This window comes from Marmota marmota, unplaced genomic scaffold (genome assembly GCF_001458135.2).
Source record: "Marmota marmota marmota unplaced genomic scaffold, marMar, whole genome shotgun sequence".
NCBI lineage: Eukaryota > Metazoa > Chordata > Mammalia > Rodentia > Sciuridae > Marmota > Marmota marmota.
In genome coordinates, this window is record NW_025999968.1 from 47,396,523 (window position 1) to 47,410,762 (window position 14,240).

The following is a 14,240-nucleotide window of genomic DNA, read 5'->3' on the forward strand; positions in this document are numbered from 1 at the left end:
CACCAATTTGCAGTCCCACCAGCAATGTACAAGAGTACCCTTTTCCCCACATCCTCGCCAGCACTTGTTGTTGTTTGACTTCATAATGGCTGCCAATCTTACTGGAGTGAGATGGTATCTTAGGGTCAGACCACTATTTTTAAAATAGATGCCTGGTGTCATCAAAACTATTCAACATTATTATCTTATTTGTTTTCAAAATGAATCTAAAGTGAGTTAGTCTGTAAAGCAACATTTTCTTTTTTGTGTTTTTATCACTGTATTATAATTATACATAATACTGAGGTTCACTGTGACATATTCATGTACACACATAATTTACTCTAATTTATTCCCAGTATGTCTTCTTTTCCCTCTCCACCTTTCTCCCCCAGTTCCCCTTTCTCTACTCTTCAGTCTTTCCTTTCTTTATTTACATGTATACATTTTTTCATTGGTGAAAGTTATATATAAACGTGGGATTAGTGTGGTATATTCATACGTGAATATAGCATAGGGCCTTTCTTCCTCCTTGGTCTCCTTCTCTCCTCTACTGAAGATTCTTCTATTTTCATGAGATCCATCCCTGCCTTTTAATACCTTTTTACTTTATAGCTTCTGCGTAGACGAGAGAAGAAATATAGGATCCTTGCCTTTCTGAGTCTGGCTTATTTCACTTAGCACTGTGTTCTAAACCAGTTGCATCTGTTTACCCACAAAGGATTTTAGAACATTTGTAAAATGGAAGAAAATCATCCATGATTTTGTCATCTCAATTTGACAAATAAAATCTTTACATATTATCTTCCAGTTGCTTATGTATATTTATATCTTTGCAGTCACATACAATGCCAAATGTTTTTCCACTTTGCATTATATCTTTTTCATTCTGCTACATATTCTTCACAGACTTATTGCTATGGTTGCATAAGATTCTACTGATCATTCAGTTATTTTGAGATTAAAATTCTTATTATTATAAATAGGTGTGAGATGGCTATCTTCTTGCACAGAGACTTTTTCGAATGATTTCTTTAGAATAAAATTCCAGAAATTGACTAAACTGGCCGAAATAACATAAATTTTATTGTCTAGAACATACTATGATATTATTTTCAGAAAGAATTGTTTCAATTTAATGAAAGAAAAAATATAGCTCTTTATTTTACTTTGTCAGTTCTTTGATAATAGCTAGGGTTTACATTATTTTACATTAGGTTTTCTGTTTTCATACCATGTGAAATTTTTGTTCTGCACTGATAACTTACAAATTGAGCTCAATTAGAGTTAAGGTATAATTAAGGTAAAAAATATAAACAACATACAAAATTACCTGCTTTTTCTTTTAGGGATAATTTGTAAAAATAGTTTATTTCATTATGCAATTTGTACCACATTAGTATACTGAAATTTCAAGCTTGTATATAACAAAATGTGCCTTTTCATCTTCATTATTCTCTGTTTTTATAAGCATATAGTTAGTCTTCTTTTTCAGATATCTGATATATAATTATTTTGAATTTATCCATTTGTGTTTATATACTTAATGCTGCTTTACATTTGTTATTTTGTTATATGTTTTTGCATCAAAGTTTATTTTTTCTAAGTTTTTAAGTTTTGTGCAAACCAAATTATCTAAATGTGGCCTTATCAAATAACCCTCAACTTTCACATTGATTTGCTGTGTACTTTAGAATATGTACAATTCTAATATAATGTTCTGGTTCCAAGAGTAAGGCTTTCTTAATATTAAAAATACCTCATTTAAACTACTACTAATTTTAAATGGTTTGGTGGACTGCAAATCTCATCTTAGTTTTAAAGACAATTTTTACTTTTTTATTGCTAGGTGCAGATCTCTTCTTCCACTGTTCCAGAACCCCTATTCACAAGTCACCTGAGCCCTGCCCAGAGCAGAGGATTTAAACAGAAGCCCACAAAGCTCCTGCCAGATAGCTAGTGCCCCTGCTCAGCCACACAAACAGTACTACCTGTTTCTCTTCCACAATGACTAAGATACTAAGAGATATTAGAACTCATTGTTCCCCTTCCTCTCAGAGGACATCAAGACAAGTCCCATCATATTTTACATCCCTCTGTTACTATGACAAGGACAATCTCCCAGAATAGGCTTCATTGTAAACTTAACCCAGGAAGCTTCTGCACATCTAATCTGATTGATTTTCCAAAGCTCCTCCACCCCACTGGACTGTGCTCAGCGGAAAACAAAGCCTGTCACCACAAAAGTCCCGTGTGTCCCTGTCCCTTCCTTCACCACTCCAGCTCAGAACATGAGGAAGTTCTTTTATGATTGTGTCTGTTTCTCTGGGAAATAAGATGTGATGAAAAGACAACTGCTGAGAGTGAGAAAGGCCCTAAATAGACTTTTTTTTTAAGGTTTGAGAAGGGACAAGATTGCCTGAGACAGTTCTCTCAGGGATGGAAGCGAACATCCAAAACACCTTTCTACTCTAACTGAAATCTGATTTTCCACAGCAGGATGGTTTCCTTTGCAGCACTGTCAAATTGGAACTGTTATATTTCTCCCACATCCCACAATCTATAGGGTCAGAACTTGCTCAGAGTTATCTGTGGTCTTCCTATCTATTTTTCCAACTATTGTCTATTTTCCCTCTTTAAAAATCTGAGCTCTTTTGTAACACATATGCCACCAGATTATACTACTTTCTGTTTCTTTTTATTGATGTCTCTGGCCCATCTTGCCCCAAACCCCTATTCATTGGAGACTTAGAATCTGGTCCACCTATTTTTCCTTCCCCTCATCTATTACTATTTTTCTGTCATTTGAACGTCCATGTAAGACCGCTTTTCAGTCCCCTGACATTTTTACCTTCAATTGTTTTCCTCATTCATGTTATCATCAATGATGGTGCTATTTTGTAAATCTCAGTTTACAAATCTGACCAGTACCCTGTATCTTCCTAGAATGTCCATTCCACCACATCTGGGATTTCATGTTTATAGGTGGCAATTTTAAAAAATCAATCTAAATGTATGTCATCTCTTTGCCATCTTCATAAAGTTCTTCTTCATTCAGCTTAGATCTATGCTTCATCACTAAGATGGTTCCTTTGCATCTATGGTCAATGACCTTATCTCTTTTTCTCCCTAATCCTGATGAAACCCAACATTTTGGCTGCCCTTCATTTTTTTTATCCAGGAGCTTAATGTGCCTAGAAACAAAGTACAATCATGCTAACTGATCTCACTTTAAATAAATGATCATTTTCTTAAGAGTGGCGACCCTTGGTATTGCTTGGAAATCATATATACCTTAAGGCATTTTTCACACCCCATTTTCTGAGATGAGTTTCGTGTTTTCTTCTTTGTATTCTACCCTTTGGAGGGAAACTTCCTTCTCATTTTACTGAAAAAAAATAGGCACCAGCAGAAGTGAAGATCCTCATACTCTGATCCCCACATCTACAGCTGACCTCATCCATGCACTGCCTGCCCTCTGTTAAGGCACTCTCTGATTCCATCCAAGGCTACCCAGTCTACTGTGTATTAAATCCTATTCCACATACTCATGGACCCTGATTTTCAATAATCCCCTCTACCTTCAGTGTTTGTCAGTTTCCTCCTTGACCTTTCCCATCAGTGTATTTGCTAGAGGAACCAGACACCAGGATCTGGATTAACTAATGGAAAGCAAAAAACCTCTGATTTCATGTCCATGCCACTTTTCTTGACCCATCATATAGCAGGACACTTGAACTTGTTATCTCTGCTTCATCCTACAATACCTTCATAAGTTTATCTGCAGTACTGATTCTATAAGTATAATTAATATAATTGCAGAGAAAGCTTTTTCACTTCATGTTTGGGTTCTCTGAAGCAGGTTACTGGAACAGCTTGCCTGGGTGAAGACAACCACATTCCTTCCATCTGTTTTGTTTTCCTCCAGTAGGAGTCGTGTCTTCAAGTTCACAGTCACAACTTTATTACAGAGAACCTCTCTAGTATGAATTTTCATGTATTAAAAAGGTCACATAGGACCTGAACCTTTTTTTTCATATTAAGTACAAATAAAGGCATTTTCTTCAATATAAATTTCTGGTCTTGAAAGAGGTTTGGTGAGTACTCAGAAGTCTTCCTGTGTCTAGTGCATGTACTAAGGTTGCTTTTGTTTCTGAATGCAGTGAGGCGTATGGAGCGTTGTTTCCCAATGAAGTATTTTCAAGAGATAGTAAAGATTACAGGCCAGTTGCTTTATAAAATGTAAAAGAAAACGAAATAACTAAAACAAATGCTTTCTAACAGGAGCTAGGAGAATGTGATACAATTGCACTAACACTGCTAAAGATCAAACCACAGAATGTTCCAGTAGACTGGATGAAGAATTGAAGTCAGAGTCCCCAGTCCTCAGCTGGCAGTACCCCAGTTAACTAGTCAAACAGAACAGGTTTGTGATTTAGAATTCCTGCCTGGCCAATGAATTTACCCTGAAAACAGCTTTCTCTAATAATCTCCTATGAAATCTCTCCTGCACTTGCCTTACAGGACACTCTTAAGGGCTGACCTGACTCAGTGTACCTGAATTGTGATTTTTGTTTTCAAATAAATGCTATTTATTTTAGTCTCTGGGTCAATGACAACTTGGGTTTGTCAGATACCTTTCATGCTAACGATCAGGCTGTGAACGCTCAGAAAGAACACTACAAACAGGATGTATAACATCCATCTGTCCCTCTATGGTGCTCTTAATTTTGATAATATGGCCAAGATGAATCTGAATAGTTACTCTTTTTCCTCTTATTAACTGAGAAAAAAACATCCACCAGACATTAAACCAGACATCCGCTAAACATTAAGCACTGCAAATATCTTGCTCCTTGGCAACATTCTCCTCTAGTGTTAGTGACTGTTGATGAAGATTTTGGTCCAAATCTTATGATGATTTTAAAGGGGTAATTTCCCCCCCCAATTCTACAGTTTCCTTCTATGTTTATCCTTGTGTGTTCTTTTGTTAGGAAGAGACCCTGCCCACTTCTCCAATATCTATCCATCTACCATTTATCTCTCCTACGAGACTCAATACTGTACTTCAAACCTCCATTTTCTTGATGGGATTAAAATTGCTTGCTTTCTTTTCTGTTTGCATTTGATTTTTATATCTGCCAATTTTTGTTACGGCTTCACTATATTATTTTCTTTTATATGTGTATCAGCCCAACCTACTTTTCGAAAAAGGGTTAAGATGATCATTTTTCTTTGTTTACTCTGAAGTTTTCTGTGAAAATGTACAACTCAACACTTCTTATCTTCACACTAACTATTTTAAAAATAATTGCAACTAAAGAGGACTCCTGTTTATTCTACCCAATACAGCTGAAAAGTTTAATTTGGGAAGGTCATTCTCCAAGAAAGGGTTAGAAGTGACAGCAGAATGACATTCTCTTCTCCCTGTACAGAGCAGTAATATTCACTGCAGGGTTCCCACTAAGTACTTTCACCATGGGACAAGACATCTTTCTTTAAGTGATGTTCTTCTCATTTATCTGGCTTCTAGGCTGTAGGACTAGACAACACAATGAGTTGGGTTGTTATCTCAATTTTCACAGGGTTAATTAATTAATGTGGGTAAAAGTCTTGCATTTCCACACATGAAAGATTTTGAAAAGCAGTCAATACCATTATGTGTGGTTTCCTGATCCTTTAAGTAAAAGCTTAATTAGTGACTTTGAGAAGGAAATGAGAAGTAATCAAGCACATTAGGCTTTTGAAGATTTAGGCTATTTTGCAAGAAAAACACTTCCAGCATGTTCTGTTTCCAGAACAATGCATTTATTGGAATTGCAACATACTGCTATGACCTGCCACTATGGAAGGAGCCACTGTAGAGTTAAACAGGATTCTAGATGCAAAACAGAAACTGCACACCTAAAAAAATGTGACCTCACTTTAAAATAGTGATATTTTCTGGTTTGATACAAGATTTGTATTTGAAGAAAGATAAAATAAAATATAAAATATTTTATAAAAGTACATTTATTTGATTTAAAATTGAATATAAACTTTTTCTTTTGGTCAAGCAAATGTGTATGTAGAGTAATACTTATGGAGCACTTCTCCCTGCCTTCTCTCCAATTAATGTCTCTACTTGATTTTCTTGTGTTCTGTTCTTGGGTTATGGTTTGATTCAGGTAAAAAATGGGGAGATGTGAAGAATAACAAATAGTTTCATCTCTTCTTCTCCTTTTATCCTAGTCCCAACATCTTTACCTTCTTGACAAGTTGGGAATATTTTAAATCACAAATTGTTCTCTGTTATGGTTTGGATATGAAGTTCCCCAAAGACTCATGCGTCGAAGACTTACCCAATGTAGCAAGGTTCAGATGTAGAGCCTTTGAAGAATGATTGAATCCTGAGGACTCTGACCTTATTAGTGGATCAATACATTGATAACTGACTGAAATACTTAGAAGTAGTGGAAACCACAGGCAGGTGGGGCATGGTAGGAGGAGGTAGGTCACTGGGAGCATGTCCTTGGGGACTTGCTCCTGGACCTTTCCTTCGTCTGCTTCTTGGCTGCCATGAGCTGAGTAACTTTCCTCCACCATGACCTTCCTCCCTGTTTCTGCCTTGAAGGCAGCTGACCATGGATTGAAATATCTGAAACTATGAGCCAAAAGAAATCTTTCTTCCTCTAGGTTTTTTTCCTCAAGTATCTGTCACATTGACAAGAGCTGACTAGCATACTTCTGAAGGGAGTAAAAGCTACATGGACCAGGGTGAAACTTAAGGTCAATTCCATAGGTATTGATCTAAGACTAAATCAGGTCTTGTCATGAGGTGGGTTTTTCATCATCAAGCTGTTTGCTGGATACTCACTATGTGCTAAGCCCAGCATTAGATAATTGACAATAAATATCATATCATTATTAGCTAAACTATATGCATCTTAGAAGAACAAAAGAACCCCGAAAACAAGAGTAACATAAGGAGGACTGGGATGCTGTGGGGTGGGACACATTAGGATCTTAAGAGGGGGATTCATTCAGGCTCCATTAGGACATGATCTTTGACCAAAAAGTTGAATAAGTGAGGGAGGCAGTGACCTTGGTAAAGCTCTGAGATGGGAGTGTGCCCTGTGTTCGGGGAACAGCAAGAGACAAAGTGCACTGGAGCCAGGGTGGGAAGGGAGAGAGGAGAAGGAAATGAGCCTTATTAAATAAAGGGAAAAGAAAGAAAGAAAGAAAGAGAGAGAGAGAAAGAAAGGGAGGGAGGGAAGAAAGAAAGAAAGAAAGAAAGGGAAGGAAGGAAGGAGACAGAAAGAAAAGGAGAAAGGGCCAATTAATACAGTATTTCGAAAGCCCCAATAAAGAAATGGCTTTTTACATTGGGATAAATTCCTCTAGGGGACATGGGGAGCCACTGGAAGATTGTGAGCACAGGAGTGTGTGACATCTAGGTAAAAAGTCTTGTGCTGGTTACTTTGTTGAAAATAGATCCCTGGGGGCCCAGGGAGGATGCTGGGAGACCTGCCAGAACTTTAAGGCAGTGACAGAGGCGAGGGCTGACAGTGCTGTTCCCACTAGGGAAGTAACAGTTTCTGCTTCTCGCTACAGGAAGGAGTCAGATACTGAATATATTTTGAAACTACAGCTGCAACATTTTCCTGGTAGACTGTATGTAGAGAAAGAAAGGAATCAAGGGTGTCTTCAAGGTTTTCGGTCTTAACTAAAGGGCTAGAGTTGCCATCCATTGAAATGGAGGAAGTTGTGGCTAGAAGGGATTTGGGGAGAAGATCAGAAAAATAGCTTTAAATATGTCACAGTTGGCATGCTTATTAGGCACACACAGTGGGGATGTCCAATACGCCCTGGGATAAAATGAATCTGAAATTCAGAGCAGAGGTTTGGATTGGAGATATTATATAACTTTGGAAACATTAGCATATAAGTGGTACTTTCATTGCAAAGTCAAATGGTACAGTTAAAGTACGCATGGAAGAAGATGCAGAGCCCCAAGACACTGCAACACGAAGATAGGAGGGAAGAGGAAGAACTGGCAAAGAGGAGCTGCAGAAGTCATCATTCCCACATTCATCTGAAACTTGCTCCCTCAAATGAATAGAGAAAAGATTTAAAAAGGAAGAAAGAATTATAGGATTGATGCATAGGGTAGACTATATTTTAAAGGCACCCTGTTTCTTTATTGCAGGGACTTAGAGAGGACTTAAGGGTGAAGGGGAAATTATTTTCTAAGAGTGTGTCAAAGTAAGAATTCACTTGCCTTTTATATGCCAAGTAGTATATATGAAGATTGACAATGAAAGCACTATTGAAATCTCTAGTGCAAAATGCAGTATTTTGTTTATGGAATCACATGTACTCGATAAATTTATATGTGGAGTTTCTAGCAGATTTTCAACAAATACTTGTCAAATTAATAATATATTACCTTTGTTGCTCTTTGTTGAGAATTTTAATATTATGTGAAAGCTCTTCTTTTAGTATAATGAGGACACATGAAAACTTTTTAAAATAATTTTTCTCAAGACATATATGCTATTAAATCAGATACCAGTTTCCCGAGACATGCTTTCTCTGTAATTACCTGTCAGGCTCAGTGGTAGGTAGATGGTGTGTGTGAATTGTCTATTTATCTTCATTCTGGCTGACTGGCAATTGTAGTCAATGAGAGATCCATTGAAAATATGAATACCCTCAAATACAAAATGGATTTTCTTACTTGGGTCTAAATAATCTCTATTCAAAGCTAGAGCTTCAAACTACATTTACTTAGAAATACCCTAGAAACCTGAGATTATTTCACATAGAGTCTTTAATGTTTTTTTTTTCCTCTCTAAAGATTTGAGTCTAAGAAAGAAAATTGGACTCCTCCTTCAGGAGAAGGCAGTTTTTCTCACCAGGGTAGGAGGAGATGGTATTGATGTGGGTGGTTCTGATGACACCCACCCGGGTGCCCCGGTTGTTTTTCATGCACATACAGACGCATATGGCAATTCCAGCAATGACCCCCATGATGAACACTATTCCAAAGACGATGCCAGCAATTGCAGTGCCCCTAAAAGGACAAACAAAAGCACCTTCGTTAAAAAGGACTTCAAGGATTCTTTAGTCGTTCAAATACAGCTCCATGGCTATAGGACAAGTGCTTCTTTACAGATGTTCTGATGGACAACTTTTAAAAAGAGAATTCCTTGAGTCAGTCAAGCAAACAGTCTGTATTTCAACAGGTAAGGATAAGTTATAAACTTTTAGGGAATCCTCTTCTAGCACAGTTGACCAATCATCATTTTGGTGCTGGTTTTAAGAGTGGATGTATTTATACAACACACAATTCTCTGTGTAGGCAATCTGCAAAGATAATTAAAAACCCATTCTGCTGTGTACCTAAGCAGCAAAGAATCTGGTCTATTGAGAACAGTATGTATGTGTTTAATGAAGACAATCTGATAAATGACATGATACCAAATATGATTTAATATTTATTCTTAATTCAAACTCTTCAGAGGATTTTTTTTAACCACAGAATGAAAAATAAGCCAACATCATATTCGTTAATATTCAAAAGTATAACAAACAAGCATTCCCATTAAAATGAGGAACAACTTAAGCATAACTTCTATTCCTACTCATGCTAATAGTTTTCTCCAAAAAGTTTTAGCTCATGCAACGAAACCATAAATATAAAAAAATGCATGAGATAAAACATTATCTTTATTTGTGGATAATTTGGAGGCAACTATATTCATCTACTAATTTGAAAAGTAATGAAAAAAATCTATCAAAATGAAAATTTTGACTAGTCAGTATCATTTCGAACAATTTTCCCTAAGGAAAAACAGCACATTTGTATACAAATAATAACAAGGATATTCATCAACATGATTGTAGTGAAATGTTCATAGAACATGGTTAATTTAGTAATAATATGATGAACAAAAAAGCAAGTTTTAACAGTATTTACAGAATAACTGCAATGAGGTAAAACTATATCTCTAAATATCAATCTTTTAAATAGAGATAGAGCAGTTATTTTATAAATATGGGGAAATAAAGGAATTGTCCACTCTGACCTGCATTAGTGGTTTCAGATGAAGCTTCTGGACCCCATTCCTGCTATGTCTTGCTGAACTTCTTTGTAGAACCACTTTTATTTATTTATTTATTTAATTTGTTCTAATTAGTTATACACAACAGCAGAATGCATTTCAACTCACTGTACACAAATGGAGCACAACTTCTCATTTCCCTGGTTGTACATGATGTAGAGTCACACCATTCGTACAATCATACACGTACATAGGATAATAATGCCCGTCTCATTCCACCATCCTTCCCAGTCCCACAGCCCCTCCCCTGCCTTCCCTGCCCTCTGACCAATCCAAAGTTGTGGAACAACATTCTTAAAGACAGATTCAAACAGAGGCAGTCTTTCAGGTCTTTGCATGCCAGTAAGCTCTTCTCATTAAAAAAATAAAAAAAATAGCAACCTCTTTTGGGTTTGTGAATGCAGTCTTGTTTCTTATTCTCTGAGGTACTTATGATATATTCACTTAAAACTTGCCTTAATTTTTCTGTTTCCTCTAGACTGTGTTCCTTTTCATTGATTGTTCATTTTGACCCCTTTTAGGTTTGTTTTCCTCAAATGTCTGGGGATTTTTGAATCCCCTCTGCTGTGGTTTACTTCTGGTTTAAATGTGTACCCAGGGGCTCATGTGATAGGAGCATGGTCACTAGTGTTGTGATATTAGAAAGTGGTGAGATCTTTAAGAGGTGGGCATAGTGGGAGATTGGGAGGTCACTGGGCACATGTCCTTGTAAACAATTAACATGATTCTCCAATTGCTCTCTCTCTTCCTGTCTTATCATGTGATTGCTCCTTCTCAACATGCTCCCATCACAATGCCATCTGCCATGATGTGACACAGTCACAGGAAACTTTGCCAGAGGTGTTTGGACTTTCAGACTCCAAAAGTACAAGCTAAACAAACAATTTTTTAAAAAAGTTACCCAGCTTCAGGTATTTCATTATAGTAATTGAAAACAGACAAATACAGAAATACACCTTCTTCTTCTTCTCCTTTTCCTTCTCCTTCTCCTTCTTTTCCCCGCAAGGCTGAGGACTGAACTCAGGGCCTTGTGTTGCTAGACAAGTGCTCTGCCATTGAGCTAAATCCCCAACCCCTAAATACATTTTCTTTACATATATATATATATATATATATATATATATATATATATATAGAGAGAGAGAGAGAGAGAGAGAGAGGCTTTAAATAGGTGCTTGTTATTTCAGTGTTCATGACCAGAATTTGACAGGTGACCTCCACAGATAAAGACCAACTGAGGTCAGTTTTCCTATACCTTTTCCTGTGGGCTGTTCATTTTTCTCCATGAAAAGATTCTCCAATATCAAACTTGGATATCATGCACCTGATTTCCAGTATCTTAAACCTTGAACTTTTGCTGGAAAGAAAATAAACTTTCACAAAATCCTCATGCTTTTACCTCAGAGACCCTGTCTCTCACAATACCATGACTGCTGGATTTTGGGTTTAAGAGTATAATCTCTGAACCCAAATAACCTGCATTCCAACTGGGGAACCCTGAGCAAGCTTCTCAGCTTCTCTATTACTCAGTTTCTGCATTTATAAAATGATAATTTGGAGCCAATCTGTAGAATTTCTTGTCATGATCTTTGTGCTTGTGGATTTCTGTGTTAAAGTTTTTTTTTCTATTCTCAGTGCTCCCTGGACATCTATTTTATACTTCTTTTTTAAAATTTTTTTTTATTTGTCAATAGACCTTTATTTTATTTATTTCTACGTGGTGCTGAGAATTGAATCCAGTGCCTCACACATGCTAGGCAAGCACTCTTTGACTGAGCTACACCCCAGCCCTATTTTATACTTTTTAAACATACTCATAATCTTCCACTGCAAATTATTGGAGCCAATCACATTTCACATGATGAGAACTTTCAGATTTTGAAATACAATATGCTGTGTCTTCTATGATACTTGCACAAGCAGCTGGGTAGCATCCTGAGCATATTTATGTTTCTATAATGAAGGTAGGAATATTAACACTCATGGATTAAAGATGGATTCAAAGAGAAGTAGTCTTTCGGGTCTTTGCATGCCTGTAATCTTTCTGTTTAAAAAAATAGTGTCACAGATTACAAAGAGATGGCCAAAAATTCCCAGGATTGTTCTAGTCTGATGTTGCCACCAATAGACCTTGACCTGCAATTCTGAGATCTTCAAAAACTCGTGACAAGTGAAAGTACAGATAAGGGACTGTGAACCTGTATTTGTACTTTCCACAAGGTATTTTCTGAGGATTTTTCCCTACTCACTTAAAAAAAATAGAATACCATTGAAGATTTCAATAAACTCCTTTAAGATACTTCTACAGGAGTTTTCACTTTGCTAGTAAATTATGAAAGCAGACTATAAGACATATTTGGAGGTGCTGCTATTGGTAATTAAAGAATGTCAGAATCTAGTAATTTATTACATAAATCTTCTCAAGAAAAAGAGATTTATCAAAGGAGATAATTTGAAATAAGAAGATGAAACGTTATCAGGAAACCTTTTTTATTGTAATTTCATGTCTAAATAAGATTAAATTGGAGGGCTGAATTTATGTTCCAGAAATAATCAATAGCCCAATTATTCAGGCATAGAGTTTTCAAAGTATGTGTTCTGGAAGCTTTTAAGATATCCAATTGGGGCATATTTATATTAATTAATTCCTTTTTTAAATAGAAGAAAGTAGAATATTAGTCACATTTTGTTTCCCTGTTGACAGCTGCTGCAAAAGTGTCTGCTCTTAAGGTCAATAATGAAGTCACAACTCATATGTTAAAGCAGTGTTTTTGATTAAATCATGATTTTGGTGTCCTTGATCCTTTGATACCCATTATCAATTGTAAATTAGAGTTTAACACATGGAAAGTATAGAATTTATAGCATTTTTTACTCTGTTATCAATTAAAAGAAACAATGGGGAAAAAAAACCAGGAACCTTCTGTATATAAACAATTTGATTTAGCTAACTACTGGAAAGAGAAACTATTAACTTGAGAAATTTAGCATCCTTAAAACACTTTAGGGAATGTATTTTTTTAAAGAATGCTTTGCAGGATTTGCATATTTCCTGCCTTTGAAAACTTACTTTGGAATAATTTTAAATTCACAGGAAGTCATAAGAATAGAACAGAGAGGTCTGCTGTATCCTTCACCCAATTTCCCCCAAAGGTTACATCTTAACTATAGTACAGCATGAATGGGAAAACCCACATTGGTGTAAAGAGAGCGTCCAGTTCTATGTCATTTGAACATGTGCTTATGTTCTTATGATCATTACAGCTAACAAGGTTCCAAACTATTCCACCACAAAATACCTCCCTTGGGCACCTACTTCATGGTCACGTCCACTCCTCCTTTCCATTCTCAGTACCCCTTGGCAGCACTGATTTGCTTTCCACCTGTCATTTCAAGAATGTTATATATATGGAATCACATGATACATGGCCCCTAAGGCAGCTAGTTTTCACTTAGCACAATGCTCTTGGAATCCACTCTAGGTTTTAGGTGTGAATTACAGTTGGCTCCTGGATAAGTAGGATTCCATGGTATGGATATCATACCATTTGTTTAATCATTACTTATTGTAGCACCATTTGGTTATTTCAAGTTTTGAGTTTTGCAAATAAATCTGGTTTAAACAATCATGTACAGGTCTCTCTCTGGGTATAAGTATTCATTTCTCAACAATAAATGTTCAGGAGTATGATTGTTAGGAGGTATATTATTTATGTTTGATTTCCAGAGAAAATGCCAAACTGTTTTCCTCAGAGTATCTGTACCATTTCATGTTTATACCAGCAATGTATGAGATCCATGTTTTCTGCATCTGTGGTAATTTCCCTGCATCCTTGGTATTGCCATTATAAGTGCCATTAATTTTTAATTTTAACTGTTTTAATGCTGTGATATATCTCAACACAATCTTTTTCTTCTTCTTCTTCTTTTAAAAGTAGTACTGGGGATTAAACCCAGAGGGGCTCTAGCATTGAGCTGTATCCCTAGAACTTTGAAAAATTTTGGATATATGGTCTTGCTTAAATTTGTGATCATTCTGTCTCAGTGTTTTAGTTAGCTTTTGAGTTGCTATGACCAAAAGATCTGACAAGAACAATTAGAGGAGGGGAAGTTTATTTTGGCTCATGGTTTCAGAGCTGCATTCTATGGTTGGCC

The 14,240-nt window shown here is 36.3% G+C and overlaps 1 protein-coding gene across 1 annotated transcript in view; it reads right to left on the minus strand.

Moving 5' to 3' along the window:
* The window catches only part of Cyyr1 (cysteine and tyrosine rich 1), a 110,142-nt gene that overhangs the window by 10,820 nt on the left and 85,082 nt on the right, over positions 1 to 14,240 (minus strand). The window contains exon 3 of the mRNA XM_015478670.2: positions 8,877 to 9,034. Coding sequence (XP_015334156.1) covers positions 8,877 to 9,034 — 158 coding nt within the window. The remainder of the gene's footprint in view (positions 1 to 8,876; positions 9,035 to 14,240) is intronic.